Source organism: Notolepis coatsorum (genome assembly GCF_963971535.1).
Source record: "Notolepis coatsorum genome assembly, chromosome: 2".
NCBI classification, from domain to species: domain Eukaryota; kingdom Metazoa; phylum Chordata; class Actinopteri; order Aulopiformes; family Paralepididae; genus Notolepis; species Notolepis coatsorum.
This window is the reverse complement of record NC_140166.1, coordinates 24,415,468-24,436,347: the sequence shown is the minus strand read 5'-3', so window position 1 is coordinate 24,436,347 and position 20,880 is coordinate 24,415,468. Positions and strand designations below refer to the sequence as shown.

The window sequence follows — 20,880 nt, the reverse complement described above, 5'->3', positions numbered from 1 at the left end:
TGCCGTGTTGCACCAGTGCCGTGTTGCACCAGTACCGTGTTGCACCAGTGCCGTGTTGCACCAGTGCCGTGTTGCACCCGTGGAGTGTCTAACACTTGACCACGACAGGGGTCATTCCGTCCGCTTGACCACAGCGAGGTGGTGAAAAGTCATTATTCTTGTTTTCAGGGGGTTGGGCACCACTGCATTAGAGGATCAGCTGCCTCTCTCTCCCTCCCTCCATTCTCTCCCTCTCTTTTCGTTCCATCTCACTCGGCGAGGAGCCCCTGACCTCTCCAGCCACCCCTGTGTCACACACCAAAATGGTACATTCCCCAAAAAACCACAGAGGCCGCCGCCCACCGCTCCCTGTACGCTTTATCAACAACACTCATCATTATAGCAACAATATGAGCAACTCTGACAAGTCAGCAGATTCTCCCTCTCCCTCTCTCCCTCTCTAACCAGACCAGCACCACACTTCCTGTGCAGTGTCTAAGTGTGATGATTAATACAGAGGAGGGAAGCCAGGAACTTCTAGCAGGAATGCAGTTGAGTCTGAATGATTCATGCTGTGGGATAATTAGCCCGTTAGCAGGTGAGGGTGGGGGGGGGGCTCCGATCAGACTGGCTTCCAGATGCCGGGAGGGGGGGGGGGGGGGGGGCAGAACCCAGATAGGTTGAGTATTAGGGGGCTTTCTCACTGCCATTCGGGGTCGAATCAGCTCCGTTCCGTCCTTGTGTGCAAACTTCCCCCCTCCCTCTCCCCCTTCTAGTTTGCGTACACACTGCAGTCTTGGTGCGCTCTGGGTTTTGTTTACGGTTTGCGTTTTGAGCGTGTAAGCTGCCGTAGCGATGATGTCACTCTCGAACGTCAACACGGTGGTGGAAACTGGATGCCCGATATAAAGAAACGAATAACCAATAAACATGAAGTTATCTTTGAGCCTCTGTTGTCAAGCCTTGTCAATATAACCCACCCCCCTTTTCTCACGAATGGAACTGGTGTCGTGGAGTCCGCTTTGAGCATTTTCCGGGGTTAACGCTAAGCTAGCGCTAGTTAGCTTAGCCTATTTATTACTAGTTAGCAGCTAACATTAGCCCATCGCTCGCGGCAATTATATTGAATGTCATTGATCTACCAGTCGATCACGGCAGACTGGTTGGGCACCACTGGTCTAATAGAAATAAATGCATTCGAACAAGAAACCAATGTATAGTAGACATAGCAATGGCAAAAAAATTGCCAGGCCTAATGCGAGCCAGGGAAGTCTTGTGCTTGTAACGTGGCTTCATGTTTTCAGCCGTGAGGCTCAACATGCTTGTTTGGTTGAGGTCTGAACTCGCCAAATTGCCATGGGTATTGTCCAGTTGTTGCTGTATGTTTTTATCTGCCCAAAATTCAAGCAAGCATGAAAGCATTACAGTAATGACGTTGTGTGTGTCAGCAAGTTGATACAGCAAGCCTCTCCCGTGTTTTGGTACAAGCTCGCACACCACGGCCCCCGCTCCCACTGGCGCGCACCCGGAACCACCTATTTCAGCGGTCCAGGTTTGGAGCGAATCAGTGTCCCCGGGGACGGGGGGAGCGTTCTCAGTAGGACGGACACACCCTTTTTGGGTGCGATCGGGCTGTGATTCGACCCCGAATGGTTAGTGAGAAAGCCCCCTTAGTGCAGGGTTTGATCCGTAGCGCTGGGATGTGAACTAGAGGGGTGAGGTTTAGTTTTAGTGCAGGATGTGTGAACTAGAGAGGGTTAGTTTTAGTGCAGGATGTGTGAACTAGAGAGGGTTAGTTTTAGTGCAGGATGTGAAAACTAGAGAGGTTTAGTTTTAGTGCAGGATGTGAAAACTAGAGAGGGTTAGTTTTAGTGCAGGATGTGAAAACTAGAGAGGTTTAGTTTTAGTGCAGGATGTGTGAACTAGAGAGGGTTAGTTATATTATCATACTGGCCAATCACGTCTCGCTCTTCGCCATTATGAGATATCTCTTATCTCCTAGCACATAATGTGCTCACAAACAAACAAATGCACTCACATGCACGTGACCAGGCCACGCCCCCGCGTCCACTATATGACGCCGGACATGGTCACACTCACCCTTCCTCTTTTTTGTTTCCAACACGGTAGTAGCAGTGCACTCCGTGAACTAGCTGTTATGAAACGCAGGGAGAAATTACACAATGTTGGGTTTTCGCCAGAAGTTCACCAGCCCCTGGAATCTTCTCGGCACATCCTAAACAGGCCTGTCCTGGGTTTTCCTCGTCTCGTGACAGCGGACTGAGGGACGTCGCGCGACGGTTAGCAGTCGAGCTAAGTCGTGCACGGGTAAGGCCTGCGTTGTCAGGCATTGATACTAGCATGAGTAATACTGCTCGTTGTCCCGTGAGACAGCAGAGTGATGTGTTGCTGCGAGGGGCAGGATATTTGGGAAAACATGGTCGTCATGACTCTGTTTTTGGTGTTTTCCCAGCTATCCTAGAGCGCACGGCTAATGCTAATGCTACAATGCTAGGACGCCGTTCCTTGTTCCCCGCCGAGGGCTGTCTTTACTAAAAGGTCTTCCCTCCTCTTAACCATTCATGCTGACGGTCAATCAGTGTCTAATGTTGATGGTTTAACGGGGGCTTGTTTACCATTTACATGGGTGGATGGGCTGGGGTGTGTTAGTGGAGTTTTCGTTCATTTATTCATTTACCCCTTCATGGGTGCACACCACAGTGGAGGTTGCTGCATGCCTACTAGTGAGGCAGTGCTTCACTAGTAGTAGACTTTGGTCTGCAGCCACCACTGGTGTTCCGTGCTTGTGAAGCAGGTGGCATCAGTCCTTTGCCTCTGACATGGTGGAACGGTGTCCCGCCCGGCCGACACCATGAGGCGAGTCGGCCCGGCAGGTGGCTGGTGGGCTGTTAAAGCCTATACCGCCGCGGTATAGAATTAGCAGCGACTGGCAACATTGTTCAAATTGCTGTTTTTTCTGTCAAAAATGGTGTCGGGTGGTGGGGCCTTAGGGCCAGCCGACGTCAAAACATCACGCAAGGTTTTGAGGTTATTCAGCTTTTTACCTAGCCGCAAGCTATAACCGCAGGGAGGGCTAGGATGCTGTCAACGCTTGTTCACAGATATCTTTGTTTGGAATAGTCTCCCCTTGAGGAGGAGAGAAGGTTTTTCCCTCCTCAGGGCTCCCCTCTCTGCAGAGGGACTTTGGTCTTTCCGCAGGAGCGCGGGCGGTATTTGACCTAGGCCCCACACCGCCTCACACCGCACAGCCAGAGGTGAGGGCGCGGCCTCGCCAGAGGCTGTGGCGAGGCCCCCGACCAGCGGCCATGTTTCCCCCGCCTGAGGTACCCTGGACACAAAGACAACAGACAGATACGGGCTCTGATTTGTTCCCTTTGGCTGCGGGCCACGTGCCTTCAGTGAACCACGTTTCGCTTCTCATGGGGACAGGGGCTGACACCCAGTTGCTGGCTAGGCCTGGGTCTGTCCGTGAGAATGCTGTGCTGTCAAGCGGCTCCCACGCCACACGTTCTGCATCTGTGTTTGGTGAGCATGGTGTTGTGTCTGTCAACGACGAAGGTTGTCAGCGGGGGAACTCGAGGCCCAGGGGGTCGCAGCGCGAGTTCCCGCAGCCCCGCCCTCGCCAGGCCGGGTATCACGTTAGTGCCTCCTACGGCCGGAAGACCAGCGGTGGTCAGTCAGGCACGCGTGATTTGGGTGGTAGTAATATCACTGCAGGGCTACGGTGTGTAGGAACCCACCCTATCGGGCAGTGTGGGGACCACACGCCTTGCATGTCCAGCTGCAGAACAGATCCTCAGCGGTCCATGCTGGGGAGATGTTCAGTGGGGGAGCTTATGTCACCCAGTGTGATGTCAGCTTCCCCCGTATCAAACCGGCCCTTTCTGTCGGGGTCCCCCCTTGGGTGCGATTGCCTCGTTGGTAGTGTCAGGGTGCGATATCCCGGCTCCGCGAGACGCCCTGCTTGCGCGGTTGGCGAGTCCAGGGTTGGCAACGCACAGCGGGTGGGACCGGGCCGCCTATCTACGGTTCCTGGCGGACCAGCGCCAAGTGGCGGCGGGTGCGCTTTGGGATTATCATCACATATGGCTACAGCAGTGCCATATGTCGAGGTGGATGGAGAGAACGCTGAGGCAAGGACTTGTGTTGCAGTTTGCAGTACCCCACCCTCCGTTTTCAGGTTTGGTACAGACCCTATTGTCAGGGTCAACAGCAGTGACAGCTCTGGCCGACGAGATCCAATCTCTGTTGGCGAAGCAAGCCATCGCCGTGGTCCCGAAGGAGGACGCAATGCGTGGCGTTTCCTCCCGGTATTCTCTGGTGCCCGAGAAATCGGGGGGGGGGGGGGGGGGGTGGGGGTGTCAGACCCATACTGGACCTGTCCCATGGAAGGTTCAGAATGTTGACCGTCTCCCACCTGTTAGACGCTGTCAGGTGGGGGACTGGTTCACCTTCATAGACCTGTAGGATGCGTATTCGCATCCCGATCTTCCATCCTAGGGCTTACCTACGCTTCCTTTGCAGGGCTTAGCGTACGGGTACCAGAGGCTGCGGTTCGGCTATTCTCTGGCTCCCCGCATCTTCACCAAGTGCGTGGAGACCGCGCTGGGGCCTCTGCGTCGTCGGGGTTTACGAATTGTATTCTACCCTGGACGACGTTCTGGTCCTTGGCCGGTCAGGGTAGATCGTTGGGGCTTACGGGCCCTCAAGGGGTACACTTGTCGGGCAAGCCATCGCCCCATATCTCATAATGGCGAAGAGCGAGACGCGATTGGCCAGTATGATAATATAACGAAAGGTTATCCTATAACCTAGTTATATGAATACTGGCTGAGCGTCTCGCTCTTAGCGCCCTGAGGTCCCTTGGATGGTTTTCAGTGTTGGAAATCTTTCTGAGGAAGGGTGAGTGTGACCATGTCCGGCGTTATATAGTGGACGCGGGGGCGTGGCCTGGTCACGTGCATGTGAGTGCATTTGTTTGTTCGTGAGCACATTATGTGCTAGGAGATAAGAGATATCTCATAATGGCGAAGAGCGAATTAACTAGGTTATAGGATAACCTTTCGTTTTAGTGCAGGATGTGTGAACTAGAGAGGGTTAGTTTTAGTGCAGGATGTGTGAACTAGAGAGGGTTAGTTTTAGTGCAGGATCCGTAACAGGCTGAGATCCAGAAGACACCGAACACCACTACCCAGTATATTGCTAGCCAATGTACAATCAATTGACAATAAACTGGATGACATCCGAGCAAGGATTCAATACCAAAGAGACGTTAGAGATTGTAACGTTCTCTGCTTCACCGAGACGTACAGACGCAGCGCTCAAAAATCAAACCAATTCTGCTGCTTGTCTGCTGCTTGTTGCTGCTTGTGTGCCACTTAAGTCTACTCAGGTGTTAATTTTCCGGGGGTGTTGGCTGGGGGAACAAAGGGAGGGTAGTTAACTTAAGTGCTTCCCCAGGGAGGGGGTCGGGGGCTACTGCCCTCAGACCCCCAAAATAATTTTTATATGGGCAGTCTGACTTGGGGTACTGACCATATATTAGTGTTGCAATGCATGATAAGTAAACAGTGAAAAAAGCTAAGAAATCTGATGGGGCTGGGACATTTGGGACGAATACAAATTTAAGATGAAAATCTGCCCAGCCTGTGGGAGGAAGTGGAGGTGTGAAATCTGGCCCGGTCAAGAACAATAGAGGAGTGGTAGAGAGTGGTAGAGAGGCATGAGAGGTTTGAGTTTTGAGTGCTGTATCTGTAGCTGACGCCGGACGTCCCAGACCACGCCATGAAACCAGCCGAACACTTCTTCATCCACCGCAAGGACAGATCAGCATTGTCCGGCAAACAACGTGGAGGAGGTATTGCCTTCATGTTTAACAACAATTGGAGCGATCCAGCTAACGTGAAGGAATTATCGAACCACTGTTGCCCAGACCTGGAATATATAACCATCAAGTGTCGTCCTTTCTTCCTCCCGAGGGAGTTAACGGCGATCATCCTTGTAGGAGTGTATATTCCACCGCAAGCCAGCAATAGTGCCGCGCTCTCCAGGCTTCACGACGAGGTAAACAAACTCCAGGCAGCGAACGTTAATGCCGCCATCATAGTTGTGGGTGATTTCAATAGCGCCAATCTGAGAAAGGTATTACCTGACTTCTATCAGCATGTGACTTGTAACACCAGAGGCGGTAACATCCTAGATCACTGTTACACGCAATTCAAAGGTGGATACAAGGCTCATTCTGTTAGTGGCTTTGGTAAATCAGATCACGCGTCCATTTTCCTTTCACCAAAGTACAAACAAAGAATCAAAAGCACTCCCGTAGTCTCGAGAGAGGTGCAGAAATGGGATTTGACGTCAGAGGAGACGCTACAGGCTGCGTTTGACTGCACAGACTGGAGCGTGTTCCGCGACACAGATAACATTCATGTCTACACGGAGACAGTGCTGGACTATGTTCGTACTATGGTGGAAGAAACAATCCCCACTACCAAAATGAGAGTTTACCCAAATCAAAAACCCTGGGTAGACAAATCCGTCCGTGAAGCTCTGAGAGCGCGCACCAAAGCATACAACGGCGGCCTAGTGGCAGGCAACATGAATGACCACAAGGTGGCGCGATACAACATAAGGAGGACAGTGACAGAGGCCAAACGACACTACAAGGATAAAATTGAACTCCAGTTTGAACAGGCTGACTCTAGAGCTATGTGGCAGGGGCTCAAAACGATGACAGACTACAAAGGCGCCTCCCTCAAACTGAACAGTGACATCTCCTTAGCAAATGACCTCAATACCTTCTATGCGAGGTTTGATGCTGGTAATAACAACACCAGCCCACAAGCCACGGCAATGGGGGGGGGGGGGTCGGCTGCTGATGGAGACGCAGTGTTCAGGGTAACAGAGCATGAGGTGAGGCGGACCTTTAAAAAAGTGAATATCAGGAAGACAGCAGGTCCGGACGGCATCCCCGGCCGCGTCCTAAAAGTCTGTGCCGACCAACTGGCCCCAGTATTCACTGACATATTTAACCTGTCCTTAGAACAGGCTGTCATCCCCACCTGCCTGAAGAAGTCCACTATTATCCCTGTACCCAAAAAATCCAAGCCTGCTTGCCTCAACGACTACCGCCCTGTAGCTCTCACCTCCATAGCCATGAAGTGCTTTGAGAAGCTAGTAAAGGGCTACATCTGCTCCTCCCTCCCCATCAACATGGACCCCCTGCAATTTGCATACCGCCCCAACAGGTCCACGGAGGATGCCATAGCCCATGTGCTGCACACAGCAGCATCACACCTGGACAAGAGGCAGGGGAACTATGTGAGAATGCTATTCATCGACCACAGCTCGGCATTCAATACCATAGTCCCCTCCATACTCATAGCCAAGCTCAGGGACCTGGGCTTGAACTATGACCTCTGCCAGTGGGTCTTGGACTTCCTGACTGGCAGACCCCAGGTGGTGAGAGCAGGCAACTGCACCTCCTCATCCATCACCCTCAACATAGGGGCCCCCCAGGGCTGTGTTCTGAGTCCCCTCCTCTACTCCCTGTACACACACGACTGTGTGGCTCAGCGGAGTAGCAATACAATCATCAAATTTGCTGACGACACAGTGGTGGTGGGCCTGATCTCTGCCAACGACGAGAGGGCCTACCTGGAAGAGGTCAAGGTCCTGGCAGGATGGTGCCAGGAAAACAGCCTCTCCCTGAACGTCAGCAAAACAAAGGAGATGATTGTGGACTTCAGGAGGTCGGGGGTCAAGGACTACAGCCCCCTCAGCATCGACGGGGCACCGGTTGAGAGAGTCAACAGCTTTAAGTATCTCGGAGCCTACATATCCGAGGACTTGACATGGACCACACACATTGACAGTGTTGTGAAGAAGGCACGACAACGCCTCTACTTCCTCAGGCGCCTAAGGAAGTTCCAAGTCAGTCAGAAGATCCTTAAGAACTTCTACTCATGTACAATAGAGAGCATCTTGACTGGCAACATCACCTCCAGGACGTTCAGCCGAACGCACAATTGGAGGGGGGCTCCCCACCCTCCAGAACATTTACAACAAGCGTTGCAAGGGCAAGGCTAAGAGAATCATTAAAGACTCCAGTCACCCGAACAACTGCCTCTTTGAACTGCTGCGGTCAGGCAAGCGATACCGGAGTCTCAAGGCGAGCACAGAAAGACTCAGAAGAAGCTTCTATCCCCAGGCCATCAGGCTGCTAAACGAACAATGAACACTACACAACAACAACCACCAAACGCACATAGCACACACATCCACACGCACACACTCACTTTAAACAAACACACTGTAGCACCCACTCCACACACTTTATAGCACACACCCACTTTAAACAAACACACTGTAGCACCCACTCCCCACACTTTATATTTATTGATGAAGGATTGCACTACAACTCGTACACCTTACTGTAAATTGTACCTAAATTGTACCTCATCCCATTTCTGCTTTGCACTATATAGTACTGTACATTAGTACACTGCATAGTATTGTATATTATATGGTAACTCAGAACATTGTACATATGTCTATACCGAACACTGTGACCTCATTTTCTTCTTCTAAATTACATGCTATACTATGTTATTTGATACTATCTTGTCTAGCACAGTCTCTGGAGCGTAACAGTAAGAAGCATTTTGTATGAAAGTATCCTGTACTTCTGTATGACAACTATTAAAGAAACTAGAGAGGGTTAGTTTTAGTGCAGGATGTGTGAACTAGAGAGGGTTAGTTTTAGTGCAGGATGTGTGAACTAGAGAGGGTTAGTTTTAGTGCAGGATGTGTGAACTAGAGAGGGTTCGTTTAAAAAAATTAAATACAATTATTTTGAAAATAATTTAAAAAAATCTTTTATGCAGTCATGTCATCACAAACACTGGCATTTAAAGGGTACAAATAAAACAATTCCTGCACCAGAATGCAGGAAATGAAGTCTTTGTAACACAAAATGTCCTGGTGGGGGACACCCCGCTTAAAAAGTGGCCTGACTGGGGCTATATTTCGCACTATATTTCCTGGCCTGAATGATTTCCCCAGTCTGGCCCTGGTTAAAAGCCTCCAATGCTTATTAGTGTGTGTGCGTTTGAACGTTTGCATGTTTTAACCATACATTTCCATTTATAAAAATAATAATAATAATAATAAATAATTTACATTTTTATTTTTATTTTATTTTTTAATTATACCTCCTATAATAGTGGGGGTCGCGGCTCTCTGACACTGTTATTTCGGGGGTCGCGGCATGAAAACTTTGGGAACCCCTGAACTAGATAGGTTTAGTTTTAGTGCAGGATGTGTGAACTAGAGGGAACATTTACTGATGTCACTGATGTTGTGGCTGAAAAGCCACATGTTTACAAAAAGTCAACTTTGAAAGAAAGGGAAAAAAGAACATTATCTCCAGATTAACAACCAAGGTTCCTGTGTAGCTCAACAGGTAGAGCAAGGCACTATCACTGCCAGGGTTAGGGGTTATATTCGCTGTGTAGCTGAATGGGTAGAACAAGGCCCTAACATTGCCAGGGTTAGGGGTTCTATTCCCTGTGTAGCTCAATGGGTAGAGCAAGGCACTAACACTGCCAGGGTTAGGGGTTATATTCATGTGTAGCTCAACGGTTAGAGCAAGGCACTAACATTGCCAGGATTAGAGGTTCCATTCATTTCATTTAATTTCAAACATTTATTTAATTAAACTCAAAAGGCAACTGAGGTTTCCCTAATTTACAGTCACATCGAGTGTACATACAGAAATAAGCATAAAAAAGCATGTAAAATCACACAGTGTGTGTGTGTGTGTGTGTATGTGTCTCACCTTGGCGCTGGGGTGTCTACTGACGATGAGGCTGACGGATCCGGGGCCACACTCACTGAGGATGGCGTAGGCCTCGCTGAGGGCCGCGTGGCGAAGACTGACAGAGTCCACCTCCAACACCTGGTCTCCACGACTACAGAGAGAGAGAGGGTGCCGTTTGTTCCAAATCAGAGCAAACGTTCTTTATTTTTTTATTCTATTCACCTAATAAGCCCCGCCCACCTCTGACGTTGTCTCTTTATTACCTGTAGCGGAACTTGATGACATCACAATGTTATTTGTAAAGATACAACAACAGATAGAGACAAGTGTCACAAGCTCATAGGAGGTTGAAAGACAGAACCGTTGCCTAGAAACATACATCTGTCTGTACATACCTGCATATAATCCTTGTTACATAGCTGTATATACTATATCTATATCTGTACACATCCCTTACCTACTCTTACTAGTTACACTGCTGACCAGTATGACTTACTACCATAGTGTCCTTTTACCTGTATCACTATATACCTGTATACTACAATTATGTACATACATCTGATTAGCACTATTATTTTTTATCCAGTTGAATCACCTGTACATTGTATATTACTGCACTTTACTGTTACATTTACACTCTGGTTGGATGCCAAACTTCTTTTCGTTGTACTGTACTTGTGCTGTATGATGACAATACATTTGAATCTTAATCTAATATCCAGTGAGAGTGACAGGTTACCTCAGCCTGCCGTCCATCTTGGCCACGGAGCCGGGGGCCAGGGAGTGGATGTAGATGGCAGGGGCTGCGTTCTCTAGAGTCAGACAGCAGGCTCCAATACCCAGCCCTACGCCCGGCTCTGAGAGAGAGAGAAAGAGAGAGAGAGAGAGAGAGAGAGAGAGAGAGAGAGAGAGAGAGAGAGAGAGAGAGAGAGAGACACACACACACACATATACTTAATGTATAGAATGTATATATTTAGTGTATATATTTAGTGTATATAATGTATATATTTAATGTATATAATGTGTATATTTAGTGTATATAATGTATATATTTAATGTATAGAGTGTATATATTTAATGTATAGAATGTATATATTTAGTGTATATATTTAATGCATATAATGTATATATTTAATGTATATAATGTATATATTTAGTGTATATATTGTATGTATTTAATGTATAGAATGTGTATATTTAGTGTATATAATGTATATATTTAATGTATATATTTAATGTATATATTTAATGTATAGAATGTATATATTTAGTGTAAATATTTAGTGTATATAATTTATGTATTTAATGTATATAATGTATATATTTAATGTATATAATGTATATATTTAGTGTATATAATGTATATATTTAATGTATAGAATGTATATATTTAATGTATATAATTAGGGATGTCCGATATTATCGGCCTACCGATATTATCGGCCGATATCGGCATTAAAATGTGATATCGGAAAATATCGGTATCGGTTTTCAAAAAAAAATTATTTAATTTTTTTTTACATTTCTATAACCTTTATTTACCCAGGCAAGCAAGTAAGAACAAATTCTGATTTTATTTATTGTCAAAAGTATGCATAAGAGATATGTAATGTTAATTACCTGAAATTATTGCATTTTTTGGGGGAGGAAACAAAGGAAAAGGAACAAGAGATGCAATCTGCCAACTCAGAATCATTGGTGAAAAATCGATAGACCAACAGAAGAAGCTGTATATTTGCTTCATCGATTTCACGAAGGCCTTCGACAGAGTTGAACATACAACATTGATGAGAACAATGGAAGAATTCAAAATACCAGTTTCTGACCGAAGAATAATTGCCAACTTATACTGGAGGCAGAAGGCTAATGTTAGAATAGGAAAGGAGAAATCAAGAGACTTCCCGGTGGAGAAGGGTGTAAGACAAGGATGCATCTTGTCCCCTGTACTCTTTAATATGTACAGTGAATCACTGATGAAAAAAGGTCTGAGAGGAGGGAAAGGAGTAAAACTTGGCGAAGAGAACATCACCAATATAAGATACGCGGATGACACTGCTATAGTCTGTAACTGTCAAGAAGATCTACAGGACATGATGAATAAGCTGAATGTCGAATGCAAAAACTATGGAATGTCACTAAACACAAAGAAAACTAAAGTAATGATCATTGAAAAAACACCAGGAACTGTTTGTAAAATACAGGTGGATGGAGAAAAACTTGAACAAGTGAAGGAGTACATGTACCTTGGAAGCTGGATCAGTGAAGGTGGAAGAGCTAACATGGACATTAAGAGAAGAACCGGAATTGCAAAGGGCGCATTCTGGAACCATAAAGAATTATTGAGAAGAAACATAAGTTGGAAAACGAAGACCAGGATTTTGGAAATGTATGTTATGTCAGTCTTTTCATACGGAGCAGAAGCATGGACGCTGAATGAAGAGGCAAAGAGGATGATAGACTCTTTTGAAATGTGGACACTGAGGAAGATGCTGAAGATAACATGGAAGGATAAGATCAAGAATGAGGAGGTACTGAGAAGAGCGGATATGCAAGGGGGACAGCTGCTGGAGAGGTTGAAAAAGAGAAAGATGGAGTTGTGCGGGCATGTTCTGAGAGGATCCAGCGGGGAGATGTTCAAGAAGGTGGTGATGGGGAAGGTGGATGGAAAGAGAGGAAGTGGAAGACCAAGAAGAGGCTGGGTAGACAATGTCTGTGATTGGAGTGGAGTGAGAGGCGGAGTCACGGAGTTGGAGAGAAGAAGTGGGGACAGAATGGGTTGGAGAGTGATAGGCAACCTTCGGAACGAAGAAGCCACCTAATGATGATGAAACCCTGCATATATCGGTATCGGTTGATATCGGTATCGGAAATTAAGAGGTGGACAATATCGGTATATTGGTATCGGTAAAAAAGCCAATATCGAGCATCCCTATATATAATGTATATATTTAGTGTATATAATGTATATATTTAATGTTGTATATAATGTATATATTTAGTAGTGCTGTCAGGCGATTAAAATTTTTTATCTAATTAATTACAGGATTTGTAATTAATTAATCTAATTAATCGCATTTTAATCGCATAACCATTTTATGCCTGATATTCTATATTCTATAATCATATTTCAAATAGCATGTGTCCGGATGGCAGAATTCAGTACTGTATCTACAAAGCCTTCTGTTTAATCATCTTCCATCTATTAATTTGCTTAGATTTTTCAGGTCTGGTCAATTTGAGCATAGTGTTATTCACAGTCAAAGATAAAAAAATTAATTTATTGATATTCTCATTTGGTTCATTACAATTTACTCAAGCCTAGTAACAGACACAGTATTTCTGACACTGGGAATACATTCCCTGAGATCCATAGATGTCCCTAGAATCAGATACCAAGAACATGCAAATGGACCATATAAAAAAAAGTCTGTAATGTGTATTCTACGTTATTATGGAATGAATGAGATAAAAAAATGTATAAAAAAAAAAAAAAAATGTAATTAATTTTGAGTTAATTTTCATAACGCGATAATTTGCTGTGTAATTAATTAATATAATTAACGCGATAAACTGACAGCCCTAATATTTAGTGTAATGTATATATTTAATGTATATATTTAGTGTATATAATGTATATATTTAATGTATATAATGTATATATTTAGTGTATATATTTAGTGTAATGTATATATTTAATGTATATAATGTATATAATGTATATATTTAGTGTATATATTTAGTGTAATGTATATATTTAATGTATATAATGTATATATTTAGTGTATATAATGTATATATTTAATGTATATATTTAGTGTATATATTTAGTGTATATAATGTATATATTTAATGTATATAATGTATATATTTAGTGTATATATTTAGTGTATATAATGTATATATTTAATGTATATATTTAATGTATATAATGTATATATTTAATGTAAATAATGTATACATTTAGTGTATATATTTAATGTATATATAATGTATATATTTAGTGTATATAATGTATATATTTAATGTATAGAATGTATATATTTAGTGTATATATTTAGTGTATATAATGTATATATATAATGTATATATTTAATGTATATATTTAGTGTAATGTATATATTTAGTGTATATAATGTATATATTTAATGTATATAATGTATATAGTGTATATATTTAGTGTATATATTTAATGTAAAGAATGTATATATTTAGTGTATATAATGTATATATTTAATGCCCAGAACAGAGCTGCAAGGTTAGTCTTACATTGTTCCATGAGAACACTATAACTATGCACCGGCAACTCTCATGGTTAACGGTAGAGAATAGGCTGGTTCTGTATCATAGTCGGTTCCGCTCGGCGTCACTCATGCACTGTCCTCGCACACGTGCACGCGCACTGAATAAAGACCACAATGTACCTTTATATCCCAATATTTGTCTGACCACACCCCTATCAGCTCACCTACATAAGCAGGTGTGTGGTCACCTGCTCTCCTCCTTTCTCGCTTTCACCACAAGGAAGTGCCTCGGTAGATCCCCACTTGACGTGATGTGATGGTAGGAGAAGAGTTGGAAAACAAGTGATACGTTGACATCATATCTTTATTTTCTCTCTCACTATATTCGAGAAAATACGGCGATATTGTCTTCGTACTGGAGTGTCTGGAAGATGATGATCATTCTAAAAATCCTCCACCGGTTTTCGTATTGGGAGTTCGCGCCGCTACATGCCTTCCAACTGCAGTCCTTGCTGTGTGCTGGTTGCGGTAAAGGCACAGCTGGACTGTAGGACGCGCCGCTGTTGTGAGAAGCGGTGGGTTCCAGGTTTGGTGAGTAATGTTTTTGCTGGCGAGCTCCACTTGTCTGTTAGTGCTATGGGGGCTAGTTGACAATGTTTATGAAAACCGGCCCCAGACTAGGGTCCTTTGTTCAGCCTCTTAGGCGACGGAAGACCTTGGTCTGAAGCCCATTATAGTTAACTAGTGGGCCACGACCAATAACACTGGTGATCCCTGTGTTTTCTGGACGAGTGGATGTTTCTCTGTCACCGTGAGGCCCCTTCTTTCATATACAAATGAGAGTATTCCCTCACGAGGAAATATGGGCATGGATGTTCGTTAGCGGAAGATCTGTGTTCAAGTCAGCTACAGGCCAGTTGGGTATTGTGCTGGCTCCGTCGGGTGTTGGTAAAATCACCGTTGTAAAACTGTGTTAACATCTTGTTTCTCTTTTCTCTTAAAAAGTGAGGAGGGTTTCAGAACGGCGGCCTGTCTGAGTGATTGTTATATCATTGTGTACAAGTTCAGGTGATAGCTGCTTAGCTTACGTGCTAGTGGTGGCCTACTGTTAGCCAGTCAGCTGTTAGCTGCGGCGCTAGCCTGTTGTGATCACTAGGCTAGGAAACGTTAGCTTGCGTGCTAGTTGTGGCCTACCTAGGCTAGGAAACGTTAGCTTGCTGCTATCGGCCGAGGGCGGCCGTTAGCTTAATGCTACACTGTTGAACGTGCTTTGATTATAACATGTTTTAAACACTCTTGACTACGACGTCATCTTTGACAGAGGATGTTCGTCGAACCTGCCCTGAGCCAGGACGGCAAGGACTGCGTCAACAAGGGGGACCGTAGCGGCGGGATGGAGCGGCGACGCTGCCCAGGTCGACAACACAGAACGGCTGTGTTTACTACGGTGCCTTGTTAGAGACTGCAGTTTCACTTGATCTGCGCTCAAGGTAGGCAAGGTTCTGACCAGGCCTTGAGCACTTCTTCTTGCTTTCCCTTCTAAATATTTTGTAAATAACGATGTTTTCCAAAACGAGTGTTGCTGCACTATAAATACGATGCAAGTTTTGTGTGAATTGTCTTGTCACTGGCATTAGCTTCTCCATGCAAATAGGGTTGTTTATTACAGATGTGAAAATGATCTGGTTTGTTGTGTTGAGAAACATCATGTGTGTTTATGTACCGTGTACTCACAACTAAGGGGGTTAACTAACCTATAAAGCTATGCTTAGTGACATATGAGTAAAGAATGATTCTTTTCTCAGCCTGTAATGACAATGAACAGTGTGTTCACATATTAACAGGTTTTCCTGTTTTAACTGGCCGTATTAAGGGTAAAGTAGGAGGGTTGTGTTTTCCCCCCGGTTCCCTGGGGACTTCTTCATCCTCCTCTCAGACATGTTGTTACACTACATTGTGTCACTGTGTGGTAGGGATACGATGTAACCCTTAGCTTGATTGCTGAGGTTGTGCTAAAAACTGATTGAGAAACTTTATTTTCCTAAAAGAAAAAATTGTTTGGTCGCTTTTCGTGTGTGCTTAGCAAGGCCTGTGGCCGATACTAATCGAGAATTATGTATTCTCTCATTATGAAAAACGGAGTTCCTCTGTAGAGTGTTTTTTGCCATTTTTTGTAGGTGATGATGGGTTGTGTGTGTCATGTGACCTACAACTGGGTTGGGCTGGCCACAGAAGCACATGTGTAAGTTTGGTACCGGGGCTCTTGGAGAGCCCTCTCTAGTCTGTGTTTTTTCCTTAGTAAAAATCAGATAGCAGGTTAGCACATGCGCTGTGTGAAGCTGTTAGACGCTTCATGGAGCTGACTATGTGTCATACTCTCTTTTTGTCATTACATCGTATCATGGGTGTGGGGTCGTAAAGGGGTGAACTGGTAACCTTTCCTCCCCCTTGTTTCTGTTGGTCAGGGGTAAACCCACCTGTCCTTCAAGGTTCCTGTCACGTTGCGGTTCGGCACGTTACAGGGTGAGGGGGGGGGGGGGGGGGGGGAGTTTCCTGGTCCCACGCCCTGGAATATTGGGCGTGTGCACCGCAGAAATTCCCCTGCCATAGAGTACGTCACTGTGCGCGTCTCTGTTGGTAGGACTTCCGTGTGCTGTTCAGGTCCATATGATGGATCTGTTTCGGGGGGGTGGTCAGGGCTCCTCCTCACGAAGCTCCTATTCGGGCCTTCTGTGAGTTGGGACTCTCTTTCCATGTGAGGGAGCCTCCTCAGAGTACAGAGCCTCCTCATCAGATTGATAAGGTGAGTGGAACCTCAAGAAGGAGTCCTACTCTATTGTGTGTGTATTCGATTCAATTCGATTATTGAGTGTGTATGGGTTCAGTGCCTCCTCCCCGGAGAGCCCTAAAACCAAACTTTTACGTGGCTCAAGGTGCAATATATTCTTTTCAATCTGTACAGCTTGCGTGGGAAGTCTCTCTGGGGATTTCCGTCTCCTCTCTATGGGAGGGTGGTGGAATGTAAAAATGTAAACAATTTTTACCCCCGGCTGTGTAGACTGGGATACATACTGTTGGTGCTTCCTTCTTTTCTTTTAAAAAGAGTTGGAGTTAGGAAGTATCACACCCCTCTTGTCGTTCCCCTGGGCGCCTTGGGGATTCAATGACAGGTCTAAATAGCCTGTTCATTGATGTGGTTGTGTCCCAACGCACGCATAGTGCTAGCTCGGGGTGTTCTGTAATCAGGCGACTGACTGGCACGCCTTGGTTGCTTGAGGTTAAAACGGCGTTTTTATAAAGCAACTGGGATGGAGGTTTTTCCTCTTCCGACGACCTGTTTTGGTTATCGACGGATTCTCGTTCATATCTGGGGGATGATGACGGAATGGATCTGAACATATGTAGAGGGGTCTCACGCCCTGGGGGTGGGCCACCAGGCGCGGTTCGCCCCGAACGTCTGGGTGGCGCCTTCTTTTCATGTTTAAGATCAACACGCATATCTGCCCCTTCTCCTGGAGTAGGCATGTCGGCGTGGTTAGGGCACGGGACTGGTTCTGGTCACGCTGGTCCGGATCAGTTAAACCTGTTGTCCGCCGGGGATGCAGATCTGCTGTTCTGGTACCCTGAGGGACTTGGGCTTTTTTCAGGGGGAAAAATGCCAGGTCGGTCCGGGTGTCACAGGGTTAAGCGCTATGGAGACCCTAGTTGGGTACATTTTTTACTCTGCATTGTCGTAATGGCTTACGGCCATGCCAACCTGTACACGCTCGATCTCGTCAGATCTCGGCCGCTACGCAGGTTGGTCCTGGTTAGTACTTGGTTGGGAGACCGCCTGGGAATACCAAGTACGGTGTGCTTGGGGCTGGTTCTCCATTCTTTTCGCTCCTCTCTCACGCATGGCGAAGAGGGGCCTGTTGGGGTGGTCTTTGACCTCCTCTGGTGACCCTGTGCTTCCCGTATCGCCGGGCCCGGTCCGAAGTAATGTTTCGTCGACCCGTAGGCCTGGGTTAACCCTTTTTTGAAAACTGAAACACTTGTACTGCGGTATAGCCGGTGTATACCCGCAGGTGTGTTTTGGAGTTTTTTTTTGAGGGGTTATAGGAACAACCACCGCATTGGGTAACACCAAGGTGGTTGATTCCCTGGTGTGTTGGAGCAGTGTCAACTCCCGGGTTACCCGGTTGAGGGTGCCCCTGCACGTTCATGACGTCTGCCAATCGTGTCAGCCTTCTCTGCCTCAACCCCTCTGGGTGGGTTTTTTTTAAATGGAGGCTCGGTCATGCAACAACGCCAGCATACGCCCCTTCCGCCGGGGCGGCTGTGTTCAGCTGTCCCCTCTGGCGCCTGTCTCGTCCGCAGTCTCCAGGCTCGGGTTAACAGCCTGTTGCCTGGTTTTTCCCCGGTGCGCTGCCTGCTTCCGTTGGTTAACCTTTTTTTGTGTGCTTACGGCCATGCTGACTGCCTGTTCTGCAGGGTCAGTGTGCCAGGCGGTGGACTATTGGGGGGACAGGGCCCGCTCGGCTGAGGGGCCTTTGTCCGAATACGCTGGCGATGTGGGGGGCGGGGTCACTAAGTGCCCACCTGGTGGGGTCTTGATGCTGGCATCATGGACTTCTCCGGGCCCCCGTTCCAGGGGGTCCAGTCCCTTTGGTTGGTCTGGGCCTTCCTTCGCGCTCCGCTGCTACGGCCTTGCCACGGGGTTGGGTTTGCCCTTGACCCCGTGATTCTGGGGGCAGTAACGAGGTTGTTCCCTCCGTTCGTTCCCGGGTGGCATGCGGGTTGTGCGTGTGTGTAGTCGTGGGGTCAGGCCACGGTCAACTCACCCTGTGCGTTGAGTTGCTTGAGTGCCTCTTCGCACGGTCGGGTCCGTCGCCCTCCCGGGAAACCTCCAATAGGGGGGGTGCCCTCCATTAGGGGGGGTCGGGGGGGCTCGGCCCTCCCTGTTCTGATGGTTGTGGGGGGCCTTCAGCGGGGTGTATTTGTCAGCCGGTGGCTCCGCTCGGCCTCCCTATGTGCATGAGTGACGCCGAGCGGAACCGACTATGATACAGAACGTTAGGTTATGACTATAACCAAGTTCTGTTAATAGTGGTGACGCTCGGCGTCCGACGCCACTGCAGCCCTTGATCTCACCTTGTGGTGAAAGCTTGGGAAGGAGGAGAGCAGGTGACCACACACCTGCTTATGTAGGTGAGCTGATAGGGGTGTGGTCAGACAAATATTGGGATATAAAGGTACATTGTGGTCTTTATTCAGTGCGCGTGCACGTGTGCGAGGACAGTGCATGAGTGACGCCGAGTGTCACCACTATTAACAGAACTTGGTTATAGTCATAACCTAACGTTTTCAACACAGTTACATTTTTCAGGAACACTGTATTTTCGTCTCAACCTGTTTTCTTATACAAACAAATTGTCAGATGCAGTCAGGTTCATTCTTATTTTACTAGGTCAGCTGATGATGGACAGATTATGTTACCACGTCCAAAATCAAATGCTTTAAAGAGGACTGTTGTTTATCGTGCCATCAATCATTGGAATAACTGCCCACTGAAATTGAAGTAAAGTGTCTTTCAAATACCACCTGAGAATGCACTACTTAAATATGTGAGCAAAATATTCTGATGTTGATAATGATGTCTACAATGTTTTACTGTTTTTAGATTATCATTGTTAATTGTGATTATGTATCTCATGTTGTTATGTTTTGTCTGTTCTGTTGTCCTTCTGTGTGGACCCCAGGAAGACTAGCTCGCCACTTACTGTAGGTGACAGCTAATGGGGATCCTTTTAAACAATAAACAATATAGTGTATATATTTAGTGTATATATTTAATGTATATAATGTATATATATTTAGTGTATATATTTAGTATATTTAATGTATATAATGTATATATTTAGTGTATATATTTAGTGTATATATTTAGTGTATATAATGTATATATTTAATGTATATAATGTATATATTTAGTGTATATATTTAATGTAAAGAATGTATATATTTAGTGTATATAATGTATATATTTAATGTATATAATGTATATATTTAGTGTATATAATGTATATATTTAATGTATATAATGTATATATTTAGTGTATATATTTAATGTAAATAATGTATATATTTAGTGTATATAATGTATATATTTAATGTATAGAATGTATATATTTAGTGTATATATTTAGTGTATATAATGTATATATATAATGTATATATTTAATGTATATATTTAATGTAAAGAATGTATTATATTTAGTGTATATAATAGGGTTAGGGTTAAGTAAAGGAACTGACCTTTATTGAGGGTGACCTCCATGATGATGCGGTCCTTGGGACCAGGCCCGGGACCCTTGCGGCCCTCTGCCTCGTCGACCCCTGCCGGGACGGGTGTGCCCCCGCTGGTGTTGGAGTTGGGGGAACTGGAGCGGCTGAGCAGGGTGGGCGTGGGACAGGGGGTCAGGCTGGGACTACGGAGCCGAGTCCGCACGGTCAGGGTCACCACACCCTTCTTTAGTTGCTGTAGGGAGGGGGGGCGGGGGGGCAGGCACAGAGATGAAACTTTAGGGAGTCATTTGGACATGAGTAGGATTAATCAACTTTCAATTTCAACGATTTACATTTTTTATTGATTGATTGAAGTTTATTTAAAATATGCAACAACAACAAACAAACAACAAGTACAGATATAGCCTTAAGCCATTCAAATAAATTTTCTAAAAAAAAATACCGGGAACCTCCAGATATCAGACGGCTGCTATCATCCTTTAGTACTGTCACTCCTGAGCCACTGTCGCCCCTGTGTGTGAATGTGTG

The 20,880-nt window shown here is 45.6% G+C and overlaps 1 protein-coding gene across 1 annotated transcript in view; it reads right to left on the bottom strand.

The window, feature by feature from the left end:
- pdzd2 (PDZ domain containing 2) overlaps window positions 1-20,880 on the bottom strand; it is a 183,704-nt gene that overhangs the window by 62,233 nt on the left and 100,591 nt on the right. The window contains exons 7-9 of the mRNA XM_084308088.1: window positions 20,362-20,584; window positions 10,560-10,677; window positions 9,839-9,971 (exon numbers count right to left, since the gene is read on the bottom strand). Coding sequence (XP_084164214.1) covers window positions 9,839-9,971; window positions 10,560-10,677; window positions 20,362-20,584 — 474 coding nt within the window. The remainder of the gene's footprint in view (window positions 1-9,838; window positions 9,972-10,559; window positions 10,678-20,361; window positions 20,585-20,880) is intronic.